Source organism: Pelophylax lessonae, assembly GCF_965119305.1.
Source record: "Pelophylax lessonae genome assembly, chromosome: 11".
NCBI classification, from domain to species: Eukaryota; Metazoa; Chordata; class Amphibia; order Anura; family Ranidae; genus Pelophylax; species Pelophylax lessonae.
Window position 1 is genome coordinate 10,727,865 of NC_138778.1, and position 23,079 is coordinate 10,750,943.

The 23,079-nt window shown below is 47.9% G+C and overlaps 1 protein-coding gene across 3 annotated transcripts in view; it reads left to right on the forward strand.

Moving 5' to 3' along the window:
- Positions 1-23,079, forward strand: part of GAS7 (growth arrest specific 7) — a 240,908-nt gene that overhangs the window by 166,300 nt on the left and 51,529 nt on the right. For 2 of the 3 annotated variants that reach the window (XM_082272444.1, XM_082272445.1), the window contains exons 4-5: positions 4,058-4,143; positions 10,406-10,459. In XM_082272444.1, coding sequence (XP_082128570.1) covers positions 4,058-4,143; positions 10,406-10,459 — 140 coding nt within the window. Of the gene's footprint in view, positions 1-4,057; positions 4,144-10,147; positions 10,460-23,079 lie in introns of those variants that run through there. The other variant, XM_082272446.1, reaches the window with a different exon arrangement.

The following is a 23,079-nucleotide window of genomic DNA, read 5'->3' on the forward strand; positions in this document are numbered from 1 at the left end:
CTTCAGAATTCGACCCATGTATAGCCTGCATTAGGTTGGATTCTGCAAACCTTCCACCCTCCTTGACTCTCAGGTGTAACTCCGGAAACTTTCCAGCCTCCCAGACTCTCCAGTGGAAATCCACAAACCTTCCACCTTCCCTGACTCTCAGTTGGGAATCTGCAATCCTTCCACCCTCCCTGACCCTCCAGGGGGAATCCACAAACTTTCCACCTTCCTCAACTCTCAGATGGAAATTTGCTAAACCTTCACTGTCTCCGACTCTCAAGTGGGACTCCATGCTTCCACCCTCTCTGACTCTCAGGTGGGGCTCTGTGAACCTTTCACACTCCCAAGTGGGAATCTGTGGACTTTCCGCCCTCCCCAATTTTCTGGTGGGACCCTGCGAACCTTCTACCTTTTCTAACTATCAATTGGGACTCAAATTTTCCCACCCTCCTCAGCTCCCAGGTGGGACTCCACATACTGATCTTCTCTAGACAGTGTTTCTTCTTTCAATCACTGTATCCTCTGAAAGTATTTTAAATCTTTAGGCACCCTATTGTAAAATGGTCCCCCCATCCCTCTCTACCTCCTCTACTCTCTGGTGGGAATTTGCAAACCTTCCACCACCCCCAGTTTTAAGGTTGGAGTCTGCAAACCTTTAGTTCTCCCTGAGTCTCAGATGGGACTCCGCAAACCTTTCATCCCCCTTGACTCTCTGATGGGACTCCGCAGACCTTCCACCCTCCCTGACTCTCAGGTGTGACTCTGCAAACTTTCCATCCTCCCCAGCCCTCAAGTGGAAAAGCCTCTGGAAGGTTTTTTGGGGTGGCATACCAAGGACCCCCCAATGTGGTGGTGCTGTAAGGTGGTAGATGACACAAGAAGTCCATCACTGTAGGCTCCAAATAATGGTATATCTCCAGAATCACAAGAATGAATATGTGATCCGAACCAAATAATTACCACACCAGCCAGGATGATAGTATTTTCAGGAGTAGGTCACCAATGGCAGCCTGCTTATTTCTCTGGTGACAGGTTTAAACTGGTTATATCTGCGCAGACAGATTGCAATTTCATTGCGACTTGCGATATATCATATACCGTCTGTTAGATCTCAGCTGTCAGCCTGGCGCACAGATTATCGTCACGGCGATAATATCATCTATACACTGCGCAGCTTTTCTGTGTTTCGCCCCTGAGGCGAGAGCCTGTTCCCTCCTATTCCCTTCTCTGAAACGGGATGGCGAGCCACGGCTGATATCATCGAATTCAAAGCGCAACGGCGACTCCATAAACACATGTAACTCCCTCCCCTTCCTATATGTGTACAATATCTATTTTATTCCACTCAATTTCTCTTCCATTGCGTTCCAGCGTCTCCCACTGCACCGCCTGGAAGATACGGAGCTAGTTGCCACGGCAACAGAGCCGTACTAACCGTGCTTTAAAAGCCCTTCGCAAACTGATGACTTATTTTTTAAATTTCACTCGTTGAATGAACGAGAGATGATCCGCGCTGAAAAAAAAAAAATGGTGTTTTTTACTGAGTATCTGAAAATAAATAATGGTGGCGCTGGCGGTAGGAGAAACGGTGAGTCGTCGGTGGGTGAAGGATGCCCTGCCGTCGTGTTTGGGGAGTTTTAAGAGCCGGGAAAAGGAAATCGATGCAGCATGAAGAGGCGCTGTCATGTGGTTTATTTATATCACCGCGCGTCTCCTGCTGCGCGGCGTATAATGGGATCACCTCCTGTAATAATGGAAGCGCGTTACGCTGTGGATTTTGCAGAAGAAGCAAGGAGCTGCTTGAAAATTCTTATAGTAGAAAAAAAAAATGGCGGATGTTTGGACACTTACCGACTGACTCCACCATGGCTTGAATGGCACCAATTGGTCGCAGTATCGTCTTGTTTTTTAGTACTATTTCCCAGAAATATGAACAAAGAAGAATCCCTAACCGCAGCCGGGGTAGAGAGTGATGTGATCCCCTGTTTTGAATATCGAAAATTTCTATACTGCGCTAAATCTATACAATAAAGCAATAATCAGCAACAAAAAATCTCTAAAAATTGTGTACAAAACGGCAAATCTAAACAGGCTGCCCAATCATTGGATAATCAATTTGCCATTCCGAAAACATACGCTTTTGAATGAAAGTCTACTGGTGTAAGCAGAGGTGTAACTTGAACCTTTAGGGCCCCCGGTGCAAGAAACCATGAAGGAGCCTTCAGACCCCTGGCCAGGGCCCTTCCCTTCAAGCCTGGGGCTCTTCCCACTGATCCTGGGCCCTTTACTCTCGTTGCGGGGCCCTTTATTATGGTCCCGCAGCGGGACCCTTTCACAAGTTCTGCAGTGGGCCCCTTTACTGCCATCTTGGGGCCTCCCCATGGTGGTGGAATGCCAGGGCCCGGTCACAAGTGTGACCTTTGCGATCCTGGAAGTTCACCCACTGGTGTCAGTAGTTTTTATTTTTTGGTATTTTAATTGTATTATTTTTTTTTTACTTTTAATTTTATTTTTTTACAATGTCACTGACTATGACTCTGTCCATTCAGAAAAGGAAGGAGCTGGTAAATTACATATTTACTGACCCCTTCCTGGTTCTCTATTGTGACACATCCCCTGCAGCAGGCGGCAGGAGAGGGGAGGGAGGAAGCTGGAAGCACAGTGGGGGGGGGGGGGGGTGGATCAGGGGAGCACACAGGGGCCCAGAGACAGCAGAACACAAGTGAACTGGATAGGAGGGGAGTGGCAGGGGCAGCATACAGAGGAACCAATCTCCTCCATTTTCCTCCTGCCGCTACAGGAGGAAAAAGGAGGACAGCGATTTCTCTACATGCTGCCACCGCCACCCCTCCTATCCAGGTGTACAGGGGAGCCGCACAGGCCTCCTGGAGCCTAGGGCCCGGTTGCAATTGCGACCCCTGCAACCCCTGTAGTTGCGCCCCTGGGTGTAAGACCAGTTTAATTGTGGATTTCAGATTATGGCTATTATCAGATTAGAGGTGAGGACAGCAGTAAGAACTGGGAAAGGAACTTGGGATAAGGTTTGGGGTTCAGCCTACATCAGGGTCAAGGGTTACATTACAAATTTGGCGGTTAGGATGGATTCTGGGTAAGGGATGGCAGTCATAGGCTAAGTATTGATGTTAAATGCTCAATTTTAGAAGTTGGGTAAAGGCTATGGTGGCCACACATCTTCAGTTTTGCCCAATTTCAACCGACTTTACATCGAACCTACAGATCCATTTGAATCAGATCCCCCACACCAGCAAAAATAGACCTCCACAGCAACAATAGACTGCCAGCAAAAAATGTATGCCCATCAGCATCAATAGACCCCTACCTCGACAGTAAATCCCTTCCAGCAACTATTGACTCCCCAGCAACATAAGCCCCCAGCAACAATATATCCCCCACAGCAACAATAAACCTCCCAGAAACAATAGACCGCCATGCAAAAATAGAACCCTTTTAGGGACAATTGATTTCTCAGCAGCCAGCATCAATAGACCCCCCAGCACCCCTTGTCATTACATACATTCTGTGGTGGAGGTGCCAGAACTGCGTTCCCCCACATTACCTCTGAAAACAAGCCCTAGGATTACCATCTGGGTCCAGGCTTACATTGGGTTAAGGGGATAAGACGGAGGCTGAGTAAGGGGTGACTCATACCATATATACTATTGTCAGTCCCGTATAACATATATACTATTATCAGTCCCGTATAACATATGTACTATTGTCAGTCCCGTATACCATATGTACTATTGTCAGTCCCGTATACCTAATGTACTATTGTCAGTCCCGTATACCATATGTACTATTGTCAGTCCCGTATACCATATGTACTATTTTTAGTCCCGTATACCTAATGTACTATTGTCAGTCCCGTATACCTAATGTACTATTGTCAGTCCCGTATACCTAATGTACTATTATCAAATGGAGCCCACCAGACTGCACTTGGATGGACTGTCTTTGTATGAAGAGTCCTGATTGCTCCTCCAGGTTTTCTCAGTCTAGTCTGATTTGTTACATTACTTTTAATTTTGTGTATTTTTTGCCCTTGCAGTTAATGGATTTCACTCGTCGGGTTCTCCTTTACATCATCCAGACTCGGTGCACATCAGCGTCCGGAAACCCAGCGGTGAACCGCAGGTGAGTGTTAGCTCTGCTGCCATTTTAGATGACAAAGGTGGAAAATCCCTGTAAATGGGAACTGTGCCACATTCTGTGTAAATATCTGGATTGCCTCACCCCACCCCCTGCAGAGTACCCCAATCCCGCCTCACCCCACCCCCTGCAGAGTACCCCAATCCCGCCTCACCCCACCCCCTGCAGAGTACCCCAATCCCGCCTCAACCCACCCCCTGCAGAGTACCCCAATCCCACCTCACCCCTACACCCTGCAGAGTACCCCAATCCCGCCTCAACCCACCCCCTGCAGAGTACCCCAATCCCGCCTCAACCCACCCCCTGCAGAGTACCCCAATCCCGCCTCACCCCTACCCCCTGCAGAGTACCCCAATCCCGCCTCACCCCTACCCCCTGCAGAGTACCCCAATACCGCCTCACCCCTACCCCCTGCAGAGTACCCCAATCCCACCTCACCCCACCCCCTGCAGAGTACCCCAATTCCACCTCACCCCCACCCCCTGCAGAGTACCCCAATCCCACCTCATCCCACCCTCTGCAGAGTACCCCAATCCCACCTCACCCCTACCCCCTGCAGAGTACCCCAATCCCGCCTCACCCCTACCCCCTGCAGAGTACCCCAATCCCGCCTCAACCCACCCCCTGCAGAGTACCCCAATCCCGCCTCACCCCACCCCCTGCAGAGCACCCCAATCACGCCTCAACCCACCCCCTGCAGAGTACCCCAATCCCACCTCACCCCACCCTCTGCAGAGTACCCTAATCCCGCCTCACCCCACCCTCTGCAGAGTACCCCAATCCCACCTCACCCCACCCCATGCAGAGTACCCCAATCCCTCCTCACCCCACCCCCTGCAGAGTACCCCAATCCCTCCTCACCCCACCCCCTGCAGAGTACCCCAATCCCACCTCACCCCACCCCCTGCAGAGTACCCCAATCCCTCCTCACCCCACCCCCTGCAGAGTACCCCAATCCCTCCTCACCCCACCCCCTGCAGAGTACCCCAATCCCGCCTCACCCCACCCCCTGCAGAGTACCCCAATCCCGCCTCACCCCACCCCCTGCAGAGTACCCCAATCCCGCCTCACCCCACCCCCTGCAGAGTACCCCAATCCCACCTCACCCCACCCCCTGCAGAGTACCCCAATCCCTCCTCACCCCACCCCCTGCAGAGTACCCCAATCCCTCCTCACCCCACCCCCTGCAGAGTACCCCAATCCCGCCTCACCCCACCCCCTGCAGAGTACCCCAATCCCACCTCACCCCACCCCCTGCAGAGTACCCCAATCCCTCCTCACCCCACCCCCTGCAGAGTACACCAATCCCGCCTCACCCCACCCCCTGCAGAGTACCCCAATCCCTCCTCACCCCACCCCCTGCAGAGTACCCCAATCCCGCCTCACCCCACCCCCTGCAGAGTACCCCAATCCCACCTCACCCCACCCCCTGCAGAGTACCCCGATCCCATTATTGAGGGACAAGAACCTTTTCCAGACCTCCACGAGCTACCAAAAGATGTAAATGATAGGGGGAGGGGGGGGGGCATATGGTGGGATCTGGGAGTCCCCTTTGTGGGAGGAGGTCAGAGAAAAGAGTACAGGGGTACATTATTACTCTACTCTATCCATTCCCACAAACAGGGGAAAAGTAAAAAAAAAAAAACATCAACTCAATCAGCAGTGACGTCACCCACAAATCTGGAAATCACAAAATTACAATTTGCCTGCCGCCATATTGGTTTTCTGAGATTTGCCCCGGTGACTGGGACAAGGGTTAGAATTTAGCTAAATCGTGAGCAGAAGGTGGGGGAGCAGGAGTTCAGGAGAGGAGAGTTATAGAGGAAGGAGCAGAGTCCTCCAGCAGTGCAGAATATTTCAGGAGAGGAGAGTTATAGAGGAAGGAGCAGAGTCCTCCAGCAGAGCAGAGTATTTCAGGAGAGGAGAGTTATAGAGGAAGGAGCAGAGTCCTCCAGCAGAGCAGAGTATTTCAGGAGAGGAGAGTTAGACACTGCCTTGTAAAAGTATTCATACCCCTTGAAATTTCCCACATTTTGTCATGTTACAACCAAAAACGTAAATGTATTTTATTGGGATTTTATGTGATAGACCGACACAAAGTGGCACATAATTTGTGAAGTGGAAGGAAAATGATAAATAGTTTTCAAAATGTTTAAAAATAAATATGCGAAAAGTGTGGCGTGCATTTGTATTCACCCCCCTTTACTCTGATACCCCTAATTAAAATCTAGTGGAACCAATTGCCTTCAGAAGTCACCTAATTAGTAAATAGAGTCCACCTGTGTGTAATTGAATCTCAGTATAAATACAGCTGTTCTGTGAAGCCCTCAGAGGTTTGTTAGAGAACCTTAGTAACCAATCAGCATCATGAGAGCCAGGGAACACACCAGACAGGTCAGGGATAAAGTTTTGGAGAAGAATAAAGCAAGGTTAGGTTATACAAAAAATATCTCAAGCTTTGAACATCTCACGGAGCGCTGTTCAATCCATCATGGGAAAATGGAAAGAGTATGGCACAACTGCAACCCTACCAAGACATGGCCGTCCACCTAAACTGACCGGCCGGGCCCTTACCAAGACATGGCCGTCCACCTAAACTGACCAGCCGAGCCCCTACCAAGACATGGCCTTCCACCTAAACTGACCGGCCGGGCCCCTACCAAGACATGGCCATCCACCTACCAGGGGTCTTCAAACTATGGCCCTCCAGTTGTTCGGGAACTACAATTCCCATCATGCCTAGTCATGTCTGTGAATGTCAGAGTTTTACAATGCCTCATGGGATGTGTAGTTCCGCAAAAGCTGGAGGGCCGTAGTTTGATCCCTGACCTAAACTGACCGGCCGGGCAAGGAGAACATTCATCAGAGAAGCAGCCAAGAGGCCCATGGGAACTCTGGAGGAGCTGCAGAGATCCACAGCTCAGGTGGGAGAATCTGTCCACAGGACAACTATTAGTCGTGCGCTCCACAAATCTGCCCTTTATGGAAGAGTGAGAAGAAGAAAGCCATTGGTGGAAGAAAGCCACAAGAAGTCCTGTTTGTAGTTTGGGAGAAGCCATGTGGGGGACACAGCAAACATGTGGAAGAAGGAGCTCTGCTCGGATGAGACCAAATTTGAACTTTTTGGCCTAAACTCAAAACGCTATGTGTGGGGGAAAACTAACACTGCACATCACCCTGAACACACCATCCCAACTGTGAAACATGGTGGTGGCAGCATCATGTTGTGGGGATGCTTTTCTTCAGCAGGGACAGGGAAGTTGGTCAAAGTTGATGGGAAGATGGATGGAGCCAAATACAGGGCAGTCTTGGAGGAAAACCTGTTAGAGTCTGCAGAAGACCTGAGACTGGGGCGGAGGTTCACCTTCCAGCAGGACAACGACCCAAAACATCCAGCCAGAGCTACAATGGAATGGTTTACATCACAGGTGTCAAACACAAGGCCCGTGGGCCGAATGCGGCCCCCCAGGCCATTTCATGTGGCCCTCGCACCTCTCCTGCAGCTATGGCACCCCCCTTGTCTCTGCCCCCACCTTGTCCCTGTAGTCGACAGCAGAGAGGACAGAACTCCTTTGCCAGATCCTGCACTCCTCTGTGCAGCTGTAGAAAGGGTCCTCTTTGCCCCCCCAAGGATATGGGGTTCTCTGGACATCTAATCCTACAGATATAACTGGCCCTTTGAGGGCAACCATAATGCTGATGTGGCCCGTGATGAAATGGAGTTTGACACCCCTGGTTTACATCAAAGCATATTCATGTGTTAGCATGGCCCAGTCACAGTCCAGACCTAAATCACATTGAGAATCTGTGGCAAGACTTGAAAATTGCTGTTCACAGACGCTCTCCATCCAATCTGACAGAGCTCGACATATTTTGCAAAGAAGAATGGGCAGAAATGTCCTCTCTAGATGTGCAAAGCTGGTAGAGACATCCCCAAAAAGACTTGCAGCTGTAATTGCAGGGAAAGGCGATTCTACAAAGTATTGACCTCAAATTTGCTCATTCATGTCTTTATGGACCTTGCTTTGTGTACTGCTGCAAAGTCATGTTGTAAGTAAGCTCCTCTGGCACAGAGACCAATGTGAGTGGCTCAGTGTTCTCTGTACAGCACTGCAGTATATGTTAGCACTATATAAGCGTGTTATAATATTAATAGTGTATGACTGTGGTGGGGAGATTGGAGTGTAAGCTCCTCTGACACAGAGACCGATGTGACTAGCTCAGTGTTCCCTGTACAGCACTATAGTACATGTCAGAGCTATAGAAGTGTGTTATATTAATAGAGTGTACCTGTGGTGGAGAGATTAGAGTGTAAGCTTCTGTGGTGCAGAGAGTGATGAAGTTGGCTCAGCATTCCCTGTACAGCACTACAGAATATGTCAAAGCTATATAAATATATAACAGTAGTGTGTGACTGTGGTGGGACATTAGAGTGTAAGCTCCTCTAGCACAGGGACCGATGTGACTAGCTCAGTGTTCCTGTACAGCACTGCTTATGTCAGCACTATAGAAGTGTGTTGTTATAAAAATAATAGTGTGTGCCTGTGGTGGGGAGATTAGAGTGTAAGCTCCTCTGGTAAGACTGTATTTGTCTTATAATCATAATGGTGGGGACATTAGAGTGTAAGCTTCTCTGGTGAATGGCTCAGGGTTCTATATGGCTCAGTGTTCTGTGCACATCGCTACATTATATGTCAGAGCTATACTGTATGTGTCTTATAATCATAATGGTGGGGAGAGTAGAGTGTAAGCTTCTCTGGTGAATGGCTCAAGGTTCTCTGTAACAGCACTACAGTATATATAAACGCTATAGAAGTGTGTTATAATAATAATAGTGTGTACCTGTGGTGGGGAGATTAGAATGTAAGCTCCTCCTGATACAGAGACTGATGTGACTGGCTCAGTGTTCCCTGTACAGCACTGCCGCTTATGTCAGCGCTATAGAAGTGTGTTATTATAAAAATAATAGTGTGTGCCTGTGGTGGGGAGATTAGAGTGTAAGCTCCTCTGGTGCAGAGACTTGACTTGATTTGGCTCAGTGTTCTGTACATATCGCTACAGTATATGTCAGAGCTATACTGTATGTGTCTCTTGTATTCATGATGGTGGGGACATTAGAGTGTAAGCTTCTCTGGTGAATGGCTCAGGGTTCTCTAGAACAGCACTACAGTATATGTCAGAGCTATACTGTATGTGTCTTATAATCATGATGGTGGGGAGATTAGAGTGTAAGCTCTTCTGGTGCAGAGACTTGACTAGATTTGGCTCAGTGTTCTGTGCATATCGCTACAGTATATGTCAGAGCTATACTGTATGTGTCTTTTATAATCATGATGCTGGGGACATTAGAGTGTAAGCTTCTATGGTGAATGGCTCAGGGCTCTCTTTAACAGCATTATAGTATATGTTCACGCTATAGAAGTGTGTTATTATAAAAATAATAGTGTGTTCCTGTGGTGGGGAAATTAGAGTGTAAGCTCCTCTGGTGCAGAGACTTGACTTGATTTGGCTCAGTGTTCTGTGCACATCGCTACAGTATATGTCACAGCTATACTGTATGTGTCTTTTATAATCATGATGGTGGGATATTAGAGTGTAAGCTTCTCTGGTGAATGGCTCAGGGATTCTCTGTAACAGCACTACAGTATATGTCAGAGCTATACTGTATGTATCTTATAATCATGATGGGGGGGAGATTAGAGTGTAAGCTCCTTTGGTGAATGGCTCAGGGTCCTCTATAACAGCACTACAGTATATGTCAGAGCTATAATAAAGAAATAATTGGAATAAATTATATTAAAATCAAAGCAATATTCGGAATAATTTCAGTCCATATGTTATCACATGTTGCTGCATTATAATTAGCAATGTTGATGATGATTTGCTTTTGAGTGAGCAGCCTTGGAGAACTGGGATTCCTCTGCCATTGCCAGTGTGACCCCAGTGTGTGTGTGTGTGTGTGTGTGTGTGTGAGCAGCTGGGATCCCCGTCCTCCCTGACACACATCGGTGGAGGGAGGTGTGAGAGGTTTTTTTTTTTGGCTGAACACATCTCGTGTGCTGCTTGGCTGGGCACTGTACGCGGGCTGATGTGGTCATCCAATCCGGGGTTTGTGGTGCTGATGCTGCGGTTGCTGCAGGACTGATGCTCTGATCCCTCCACCTGATCCAACCTGTTCACACACGCTGACTGTACCATGTCCGATAACGAGACTAGCTTTGACGATGCCTCTTGTCTGTCCCCCCAGAGCCCCGGCTCGCCGTCTCCCACCAGAAAGCAGAACAAGGAGACCATCATCACGGTGAGTACCCCGCTCTTGTTACTATGACGATGTGCCCTCGCCAGCATCGACCCTTCTTATCGGCAGCCAACATGGAGCTTCTTCTTCCACTACAAGTTACTATTAAGAAAAAAAAAAAAAAAAATGGATGTCAGGGAATTGTGCCATTGATGATGTGTGTATTCCTTTAATTAGAGGGTGAGAAGAAGAGGATGAGGATGGGGGGCACCAAAATCACATCCTTGTTGGGGAATTAAATTATCACTAAGGTAGATACAGTATCCAGGTAACCAGAGGTGATGGGAGAATCGGGGGCTGCGGAGAGAGAGAGGGGACTCTTCTTATTGGGGGAGTGCGAGGAAGATGCTCAGAATTAATCCAGCGCAGGAGGTAAAAAAAAATATATTGTGTTTATCTGTATATAAGCAGCACAGGACACATATAAATATATACATTGCATCTATCTGTATTGAGAAAAATTAGGATATATATAAATATATACTTTATAGCTAGCTGTATATAAATAATTTAGGGCATATATTAATATATATGATAGATCTACTTGTATATAAATAAGTGAACACATACATAATATATATACAGTGTATCCAACACAGGACATATATAAATATATACATCGTATCTATCTGTATATAAGGAACTCAGGACATGTATATTCTATACATTGTAGCTATCTGTAAACAGCAAAGGACATATATATAATCAATACATTATATATATATATATATATATATATATATATATATATATATATATATATCTGTATATAATCCGCAAAAGAGATGTATCTCATATATATATATATATATATATATATATATATATATATATATATATATATATATATATATATATCTATCTGTATATAAGCAACATAGGACATATATAATGTACACATTATATCTATCTGTATATAAGTATCAGGATATGTATATTATATACATTGTATCTATCTGTAAAAAGCAAAGGACATATATAATCTATATATATATATATATATATATATATATATAAAATATACATTATATCTATCTGTACATAAGCAACATAGGACATGTATAATGTACACATTATATCTATCTGTATATAAGTAACTCAGGATATGTATATTATATACACTGTATCTATCTGTAAACAGCAAAGGACATATATTATCAATACATTATATATATATATATATATATATATATATATATATATATATATATATATATATATCTGTATATAAACCGCAAAGGACATATATAATGTGTACATTATATCTATTTGTATACATGCAGCACCGGACATATATAATATATACAGTGTATCTGTATATAAACCACCAAGGACATATGTAATATATACATTATATCTATCTGTATATAAGCAGTACAGGACATATATAATATATACATTGTATCTATCTGTATATAAATAACTCATGAAATACTGTATAATATTTACATTGTATATTTCTGTGTGTGTGTATTATATATATATATAATACAAACCGCCCAGGACATATATGTGTGTGTGTGTATATGTATGTATGTATGTATGTGTGTATGTATGTATGTATGTATGTATGTATGTATATATATATGTGTGTATGTATGTATGTATGTATATATATATATGTGTGTATGTATGTATGTATGTATGTATGTGTATATATATATATATATATATATATATATATATATATATATATACATACATTGGATCTATCTGTTTAGAAAAAAATCAAAACCTGTATAAATCTATACATTGTATCTACCTGTATATAAATAACTCAGGAAATACTGTATAATATTTACATTGTATCTTTCTGTATATAAATAGCACAGGGCATATATAAATATGTACATTGCATCTATCTGTATTAAATAACGTAGGACATATATATATATATATATGTGTGTGTGTGTGTGTAAATTGTCAGTGTGTATAGACGGTATGTATGTTGACATCCTGTTAGATTTCCTCCCCTCCTCCATATTGCGGAGCTCCCTCTCCTCTCCAGAATTGGTGTCTTTGGGTCTTTTCCAGTCCTCTGCCCCAGTTATATAATGAAATGGGAAGGATTGTTTTCATATTCTTACATTTCCTGTAGGGGTGGAAATGTCTGTTTAACGATCGCTCCGGATACATTTAGACTTTTATTATTATTATTTACTGTTTCAGTTTTTCCTGAGCAATGCCATAAAAAAGTGATTGTTGATGTTGCTGGAGGGGTCTGTGTTCTGCACTGTGCACAGGATGTGTATAGAGATGGGGGGGGGGGAATAGGGAGCAGTGACAGGAGCATTGGGGGGGGGGGGTAGGGGGGTCGCAGGTGCAGATTTAGCTGAATTTTATTGGTTGTCACTGCAATTCTGTTCTGCAGATTGGGGGGCATACACCTCTTCCCTGAGAAAAGTGACCTGGGATGGTAAACACACGGCTGTATTTAAAGCCCAAACTGAAATGCCAAGCTAACATCACCAGTCTAACCTATAGTGTCTCACTTCTCCTGCTGTATATTTTGTATTATAAAATATACTGAAAGACAAGGGGCCAGGAATTCAGTGCAATCTAATTGATGGATGAAGGAAGTCAGTGGATCGTTGAGTCGCTTCATTCAGTTTTGAGTGGACAGACTCCACAGTGACGGTGACGGCATTACTGCAAACTCTTCTATTGCTGCACCAATTCCTGCATCACTATGATAATAGCATAGAGCGGAGGTTTCATAGTCACTTCAATGGCGCGGAGATAGTCCTCTATTCTGTATTGGGGGGGGGGCTCTAATACCCTGAAACCCCCCCCCCCCCACCCACCATATGAAACCCAGAACTGCATTCTACAGAATTTTGACCCCACTTTCTGCAACATCACCACCAATGAGGGCAAAGCCTAGATCATGAATGGATTAAGTCATCTTTTAGGGCTGCAGTCTTACTATTCTTTACCCCCCATCCTCATCACCTGCCCCTCATGTCACCAAATCCATACCACCTGAATCCCATGTAACCCCAACCTTCTCACCTGCCCACCATATACCTCCATTCTTACCCACCCCCCCTCCCCCCAGGTCACCCCATCCTTACCACCTGCCCTTCATGCCACCACATCCATACCACCTGAATCCCATGTAACCCCAACCTGCCCACCATATACCTCCATTCTCACCTCCTCCCCCCCCATGTCACCCCATCCTCACCACCTGCCCCCCACGTTACCCTGTCCTCACTACTGCCCTCCATATCACCCTATCCTTTCTACCTGCCCCTATATATCCCCATACTCACCACCTGCTGCCAATGTCACCCCACCCTTAGCATCTGGTTACCATGTGCCCCCCATGTCACCCCATTCTCACCACCTGCTCCCCCATGTCACCCCATCCACACTACCTGCTCTGCCATGTCACCCCATCCACACTACCTGCTCTGCCATGTCACCCCATCCACACTATCTGCTATGCCATGTCACCTCCATCCCCACCACCTGCTCCCCCATGTCACCACATCCTCCCCACTTGCTATCCCATGTCACCCGATCCTTACCAACTGCTCCCCCATGTCACCCCATCCACACTACCTGCTATCCCATGACCCCCCATCCTCACCACCTGCCCCCCCCATGTCACTCCAATCCTCTCCACCTGCTCCCCTATGTCACCTCATCTTCACCACCAGCTCCCCCATGTCACCCCACCCTTACCACCTGATTCCCCATGTCACCCCATCCACACTACCTGCTCCCCCATGTCACCCCATCCTCACCACCTGCTCCACCATGTCACCCCATCCCCACCACTTGCTCCACCATGTCACCCCATCCTCACCACCTGCTCCACCATATCAGCGCCATCCTCACCACTTGCTCCACCATGTCACCCCATCCCCACCACTTGCTCCACCATGTCACCCCATCCCCACCACTTGCTCCACCATGTCACCCCATTGTCATCATCGCCTACCCCCCGTGTCACCCTCATTCTCACCATCTGCTCCCCCATAGTACCCCATAATTTCCACCTTTTTCCCCCATAGTACCCCATCATATCCAACTGCTCCCCCATGTCACCCTATCCTCACCACCTGCTCCCCCATGTCACCCTGTCCCCACCGCTAGTCCCCATGTCACTTGACTCCATCACCTACCTCCCATGTGTCCCCCATGTCACCTCCATGTTCCTCCTATCTGCCCCCCCCCCTCCCAATGTGAATCCTTATGTGCCCTCCTTGTCTCCTCTCTGTTCCTTTCATCTGTCCCCCGTCTCACCCCATCTACTCCCTATCTCACCACTGTCTGCATTAAGATGTCCTCTATATCACCCCATCTGCCGCTTATCTTCCCCTTGGCGGTGCAGGCAGTGTGCCCTCCTCTGGGTGTACTGAGGCGAATGTGGGTTGCACATTGCGGTCACCAAGCTGGAATTTCTCGGAGCTCTTGTATCATATTATGTAATCTCCGGATCTGCACAGCGCAGTTACTTTCTATATCTGCAATGAGTTCTGATGACCAGCAGGCTGCTCTGCCAGGGTGCCTGCAATAAGAACTGTCTGTGATGACAACCAATTAGATTCCATCTTCAATTTTCTAGTTCAGTTTTGAATGTCTATTGATTAGAGTAACACTGACAGTTCTTATTTCAGCCACCGGGCCCCTTTTTTCATGTAATTTTCAAGTAGTAAGGTCATACAAGGGATAAAAACCAGCAGCCAATCAGAAATCATCTAAAATCTTAGTCAATGAGGACAGAAAAGATTAAAATGGAATAAAATTCAGCTGAAATGGAACTACAACTCCCAGCATGTGCCATCGGCCAGATCGCATTTCCCTGCACTGTGTGTGGTGTAGATATTCTGTTTTTATACGATTCTTTAGTAGTTTCCCTGCCCTCTTCCCTGCCAGCGGTGATCCCTGTCCTCTTCCTGCCAGCGGTAATCCCTGTCCTCTTCCTGCCAGCGGTGATCCCTGTCCTCTTCCTGCCAACGGTAATCCCTGTCTTCTTCCCTGCCAACGGTAATCCCTGTCCTCTTCCTGCCAACGGTAATCCCTGTCTTCTTCCCTGCCAGCGGTGATCCCTGTCCTCTTCCCTGCCAGCAGTGATCCCTGTTCTCTTCCTGCCAGCGGTAATCCCTGTCCTCTTCCCTGCCAGCGGTAATCCCTGTCCTCTTCCCTGCCAGCAGTGATCCCTGTTCTCTTCCTGCCAACGGTAATCCCTGTCTTCTTCCCTGCCAACGGTAATCCCTGTCTTCTTCCCTGCCAGCGGTAATCCCTGTCCTCTTCCCTGCCAGCGGTGATCCCTGTCCTCTTCCCTGCCAGCGGCGATCCCTGTCCTCTTCCCTGCCAGCGGCGATCCCTGTCCTCTTCCCTGCCAGCAGCGTTCCCTGTCCTCTTCCCTGCTAGCGGCGATCCCTGTCCTCTTCCCTGCCAGCAGCGATCCCTGTCCTCTTCCCTGCCAGTAGCGATCCCTGTCCTCTTCCCTGCCAGTAGCGATCCCTGTCTTCTTCCCTGCCAGCGGTGATCCCTGTCCTCTTCCCTGCCAGCGGGGATCCCTGTCCTCTTCCCTGCCAGCGGCGATCCCTGTCCTCTTCCCTGCCAGCAGCGTTCCCTGTCCTCTTCCCTGCTAGCGGCGATCCCTGTCCTCTTCCCTGCCAGCAGCGATCCCTGTCCTCTTCCCTGCCAGTAGCGATCCCTGTCTTCTTCCCTGCCAGCGGTGATCCCTGTCCTCTTCCCTGCCAGCGGGGATCCCTGTCCTCTTCCCTGCCAGCGGTAATCCCTGTCCTCTTCCCTGCCAGCGGTAATCCCTTTCCTCTTCCTTCCAGCGGTAATCCCTGTCCTCTTCCCTGCCAGCGGTGATCCCTGTCCTCTTCCCTGCCAGCGGCGATCCCTGTCCTCTTCCCTGCCAGCGGCGATCCCTGTCCTCTTCCCTGCCAGCAGCGTTCCCTGTCCTCTTCCCTGCTAGCGGCGATCCCTGTCCTCTTCCCTGCCAGCAGCGATCCCTGTCCTCTTCCCTGCCAGTAGCGATCCCTGTCCTCTTCCCTGCCAGTAGCGATCCCTGTCTTCTTCCCTGCCAGCGGTGATCCCTGTCCTCTTCCCTGCCAGCGGGGATCCCTGTCCTCTTCCCTGCCAGCGGTAATCCCTGTCCTCTTCACTGCCAGCGGTAATCCCTGTCCTCTTCCCTGCCAGCGGTAATCCCTTTCCTCTTCCTTCCAGTGGCGATCCCTGTCCTCTTCCCTGCCAGCGGTGATCCCTGTCCTCTTCCCTGCCAGCGGTGATCCCTGTCCTCTTCCCTGCCAGCGGTGATCCCTTTCCTCTTCCCTGCCAGCGGTAATCCCTGTCCTCTTCCTTCCAGCGGTAATCCCTTTCCTCTTCCTTCCAGCGGTAATCCCAAAACCTTTTTTTTTACACTGTCTAACCTTTTTTTTTTTTATCAACTTCACAAAGACATTAACAATATTTCTTGTTAAGCATGGGCTGTGACAAGTCCTCTTTTATGAAGAGATCTGGAGAGTTTTTTTTTTTTTTTTAATCAACTTTATTACTTTCACAAAGAAATGAACAAAATTCCTTGTTACACCACGGGCCGTGACAGGTCCTCTTTATGGAGAGATCTGGGGTCTAATTAAATCCCAAATCTCTCCTCTGGGCTCGAACGCAGCCAATCCCGAAACCGGAAGTGATGAAATCCTTGTTGCTTCTGGTTTCCGGGGTCCCATGGAGGGAGGAAAAAGAGAGTTCCTCTCTCTTTGTGTAGTGCCGCTGTCACCGGCGATCGCATCGCTCCCAGGCTGCGTGATCCGGCAGCAGCCACTTGAATCACGGCACCTGCAGGTGCAGTTATCATCCCGGTATAACCACTTCAACCCGAGAACTTCATATGACTTCATACGGGCGTTAAGTGGTTATTGTCACCCCAAAACGCAGCAAGATGATTCACGTTTTTATGAGCGCAAAAAAGCACTCTAAATGCATCAAAACACGTAAAGCTCGATGCCCAAAATGCTACTTGAGCTACTTTGGCACGTTTGTCATGGGTGGGGCAGCCTATCGGAATTAATGCGTTGGGGGGGGGCAACACAGTATAGGGGGGGACCAGGGGAGCACACAGGGGCCCAGAGACAGCAGAACACAAGTGAACTGGATAGGAGGGGGGGCGGGGGCAGCATACAGAGGAACCAATCTCCTCCATTTTCCTCCTGCAGCTACAGGAGGAAAAAGGAGGACAGTGATTTCTCTACATGCTGCCCCTGCCGCCCCTCCTATCCAGGTGTACAGGGGAGCCGCACAGGCCCCCTGGAGCAGGGGGCCCGGTTGCGATTGCAACCCCTGTAGTTACGCCCCTGCTATGCACGTTGTGTGCAAACGCGCACTAAATTATGCGATCGCAAAACGCTAGGCGTGAATGGCGCTTAAATCTGATTATTCTTGCTTGAGGGATTCTGTGGAGGGCGGCGTTCATTTTTATTTCTCCCGCCGCATTATTTTTATTTTTTTTTTGCGTTTTTCGCAATTTTTATTCATTCTGCAAAAGCTTGAGAAAGACCCGGCGGCGAAACAGGCGAAAACCGGCGAAACGGCGATCATGGTGGAATATGTTCTATTTAAGTTACAGTCCAGACTTCCCCCCTTAACCCCCGTCCCCGGTGTCCCCTGTGTGACAGTGACGCCATGGCGCTCCTTGCCTCTAGTCCGCGCCGCCGTCAGCTCTGTACAGCACTTGATGAATTGCGTTTGCTTATCCCTGCTGAACCCGGGCGATACTTGAAGCGTCTGCGCACGATTGGAGTTGTCAGGGGTTGTCAGTACTGACTCATCCTGCATTTTTTTTTATCAGGAGACGCCGTAGCTTCATCGCCCCTGGAGCGGCCTTCGAATGCTGAAAACTGAACAGACCGCCGATAGCCAACCGATGTGTTTATGCGTCATTCATGGCTCGATGAACCAACTGGCTCCTGTTTAACCCTTTCCGTGCCGGTAGTCCGAAGGCTGCCATGTCTACGGTCAGCTTACTAGAAAAAAAAACGTACCAATTGAAGAACCGCCAGACCATTAAAAAAAAAAATATACAACGCGTTTCGCGGGCCAGAAAACACCCCCCTTCATCAGGTCAGGAAAGAGTAAGCTTGTAGACCGCACCAACCCCTGCACCTTTTCTCTGGATGGGATTTGGGAAGTCTTGGCGTGGCTTTGCCATTGGATTAGAATGACAGTCATACTCAAAATGAAAAACCAACATAATTCTCTGATGACCGGTGCACTGTGCAATAATGATTGGTCCAAATCTTCGATGGCCGGCCTCACTGACCAATACAGAGGTGCGGATTTGGGGTTTGGGATGCCCTGCAATGTACCTGGCAGCAGGGCTTTTTTTTTTTTCAGCAGGAACGTGGGGGGAACAGAGTTCTGGCACCTCCAGCACTGAATGTATGTAATAGCAAGGGGTGTGCTGGCGATTCTATTGATGCTGGCTGCTGGGGGATCTATTGTCACTGATGAGGACCTGTATTTCTGTGAAGGTCTATTGGTGCTGGTGGGTGGACCATTGTTTCTGGGGAGTCTTATGTTGCTGGTAGGGATCTACTGTTGAGGGAGGGGTATGTTGTTGGCTGCTGGAGGGTCTATTGATGGTGGCTGCTGAGAGAGGGTCTATTGTTGATGTGGGGAAACTATTGTGCTGGCTGGGGCCTGTTGTTGCTGAGGGGGGGGTCTATTTTTGCTGGGAAGTCTTATGTTGCTGGTAGGGATCTACTGTGGAGGGAGAGGTATAATGCTGCTGGAGGGTCTATTGATGGTGGCTGCTGAGAGGGTCTATTGTTGTGTGGGGGAACTATTGTGCTGGCTGGGGTCTATTGTTGCTGGGTGAGGTCTGTTGCTGCTGGAGGAGTCTATTGTTGCTGGAAGGGATCTACTGTTGAGGGAGAGGTATGTTACTGCTGGTTGCTGGAGGGTCTATTGATGGTGGCTGCTGAGAGGGTCTATTGTTATGTGGGGGAACTATTGTGCTGACTGGGGTCTATTGTTGCTGGGTGAAGTCTGTTGTTGCTGAGGGGGGTTTATTGTTGCCGGGGTGAGGTCCGTTGTGTGGGGGAACTATTGTGCTGGCTGGGATCTATTGTTGCTGGGTGAGGTCTGTTGTTGCTGAGGGGGGTCTATTGTTGCCGGGTGAGGTCCGTTGTTGCTGGAGGAGTCTATTGTTGCTGGAAGTGATCTACTGTTGAGGGAGAGGTATGTTACTGCTGGTTGCTGGAGGGTCTATTGATGGTGGCTGCTGAGAGGGTCTATTGTTTTGTGGGGGAACTATTGTGCTGACTTTGGTCTATTGTTATGTGGGGAAACTATTGTGCTGACTGGGGTCTATTGTTGCTGGGTGAAGTCTGTTGTTGCTGAGGGGGGTCTATTGTTCCTGGGGTGAGGTCCGTTGTTGTGTGGGGGAACTATTGTGCTGGCTGGGGTCTATTGTTGCTGGGTGATGTCTGTTGTTGCTGAGAAGGGTCTATTGTTGGTGGGCTGAGGTCCATTGTTGCTGGGAGAGTCTTGTTGCTGGAAGGGATCTACTGTTGAGGGAGAGGTATGTTACTGCTGGCTGCTGGAGGGTCTATTGATGGTGGTTGCTGAGAGGGTCTGTTGTTGTGTGGGGGAACTATTGTGCTGGCTGGGGTCTATTGTTGCTGGGATGAGGTCCGTTGTTGTGTGGGGGAACTATTGTTGCTGGGTGGGGTCTATTGTTGCTGAGGGGGGTCTATTGTTGCTGGGGTGAGGTCTATTGTTGCTGGGGGAGTCTATTGTTGCTGGCTCCAGGGGATCTATTTTACTGCTTTTCTTGTTATTAGATAAGAACAGATCCCATACAAATTATTTTGCACCACAAAACTATACTTGGGGAAGTACCCGGAGATGGGTAGGGGGTGGAACCAAGGGACGGTGCGCAAAAGGGGGGGGGGGACGCAGAAGGGGAGAGTTCCTTCACCCATTCTCTGAGAAAAAAAGCCCTGCCTGGCAGTTTACAAGGTGCTGTCTGCCCCCTTCCCAGTTCTGCGATTGTCTGACACATATCGGGGGTTCAATGATCTGTATTTGCATGTTGGACACAAAGTAACCATGTCACCCGGACTATGTCCAGCATGCTGGGGGGACCCTACAGATGGCTGATGCGTTTCGAGGGGAGAATCCCCCTCTTCCTCAGAGCCAATCTGTGATGTTGCAATGACACATTTAGCCACTTTCCGACCAGCCGCCGCGAATTGCCGTACCTACACGGCGTTTCGCGGGTGCGATCCTGTGGGCGCGCCCACTTGCCAGCGGGGAAGCCGAGGCGTGAGGCCCAGCAGCTGCGATTTGCCGCCCGGCACCCACGATCGCTCCCCGTGAAGAGAGATCGGTGGTCTGCTGTTGTCTGCTGTTCTCTCTGCTATCAACACAGAGCTCCTGTGTTCCTGCTATTTAGGAACACAGGTCTCTGTGTTGATATTACAAGCCCGTCCCCCTCACAGTTAGAAAACACCCCCTAGGCTCACACTAAACCCTCTGATCGCCCCTGGGCTAACCCCTTCCCTGCCAGTGTCATTCTTACAGTAACAGTGCATATTTATAGCACTGATTACTGTAGTGATGTCACTGGTCCCCCCAAAAGTGTCAAAATTGTCAGTTAGGGGTCCGATCTGTCCGCCGCAATGTCGCAGTCCCCCAAAAAAAATTGCAGATCGCCGCCATTACTAGTAAAAAAGAAATAAATAAAAATGACATAAATCTTTCCCCGAGTTTGTAGACGCAATAACTTTTGCGCAAACCAATCAAAATACGCTTATTGGGATTTTATTGTTACTAAAAATATGTAGCATAATACAAATTAGCCTAAAATGATGAAAAAATGTATTATTTTATTTTTTTTTCATTGGGAATGTTTTATAGCAGAAAGTAAATAATATAGTTTTTTTTTTTTTTTTTTTTTTATAGAATTGTCGCTCTTTTTTTGTTTATAACGCAAAGAATAAAAATTGCAGAGGTGATCAAATACCACCAGAAGCAAGTTCTATTTGTGGGGAAAAAAGGACATCAATTTTATTTGGGTACAGCGTCGCACGACCGCGCAATTGTCAGTTAAAGTAACGCAGTGCCGTATTGCAAAAAATGGCCTTGTCATTAAGGGGGGTAAAACCCTCCAGTCCAGAAAGGGTTAAATAAGCCAAGTGGCTTGGACCCCCCCCTATTAAAAAAAGGGATCACTTACATTAAGAAATTCACTTGTAGATTAAAAAAAGACCACCAAACGGTTATCTCAAGAGTCCAAAGCCTTTTATTGTTATCACAAGTGACAACAGGAAAACAAAAGGCATCCAACACTTTTCGGGACCAAAAAAAAAACCCCTCTTCATCAGGGCTTGAAAAAGGTAGCAGAAGTATCTATGGGACTCAAAAGAAAAATTCCTCAATGGAAATCCCTGACAGGAGACACTATTGTTGAGTGATTGCAGCAGATTTCCATCCAGAAGCTTTTCTTTTGAGTCTCATTGATATATTTGCTACATTGTTTAAGCCCTGATGAAGGGGGATTTTGGTCCCGAAACGTGTTGGATGCTTTCTGTTTCTGTTCTGTCACTTGTGATACCAACAGGGCTTTTTTTCTCAGAGAATAGGTGAGGGAACTCCCCCCTTCTGCGCCCCCCCCCTTGTTTCCGCCCCCCCCCCCTTTTGCGCACCGTCCCTTGGTTCGACCCCCTACTTCCCCAAGTGTAATTTTGTGGTGCTAAATAATTTGTATGGGATCTGTTCTTGTCGAATAACAAGAAAAGCAGGAAAATAGATCCCCTGGAGCCAGCAACAATAGATTCCCCCAGCAACAATAGACCCGAGCCAGCACAATAGTTCCCCCACACAACAACGGACCTCACCCTGGCCTCTCAGCAGCCACCATCAATAGACCCACCAGCAGCATTATACCTCTCCCTCCACAGTAGATCCCTACCAGCAACAGAAGACTACCCAGCAAAAATAGAACTCCCCTCCCCCCATCAGCAACAACAGACCCCAGCCAGCACAATAGTTTCCCCACACAACAATAGACCCTCTCTCAGCAGCCATCATCAATATACCCTCCAGCAGCCAGCAGCAATATACCCCTCCCTCAACAGTAGATCCCTACCATAAGACTCCCCAGCAACAATGGTCCACCCACCAGCACCAATAGACCTTCACACAAATACAGGTCCTCATCAGTGACAATAGATCCCCCAGCAGCCAGCATCAATAGAATCGCCAGCACACCCCTTGCTATTACATAGATTCAGTGCTGGAGGTGCCGGAACTCCGTTCCCCCCACGTTCCTGCTGGAAAAAAGCCCTGGATACCAATAACAGGCAATGGACTCTTGACAGGACCTCTTGAGATGAGGCATAGATAGGACTTTAGGCTCTTGAGATGTCCGCTTGGACCTCAATATTTAATCTACAATCGATGTTCTCAGTTTGGGTGACCTTATTTGGCGCTTTATTTATCTGCGCCATAATATTAGAGACTGATATCATGTTACTGGAGACTGCTGAGATGTTAACTGAGACAACCAGAGATTGCTGCCAAGTTTATACCAGAGGTCCGATACAAGAAGGGGGGGTTCACTATCGGTAAGAAAAGCCCCTTCTGTGTGC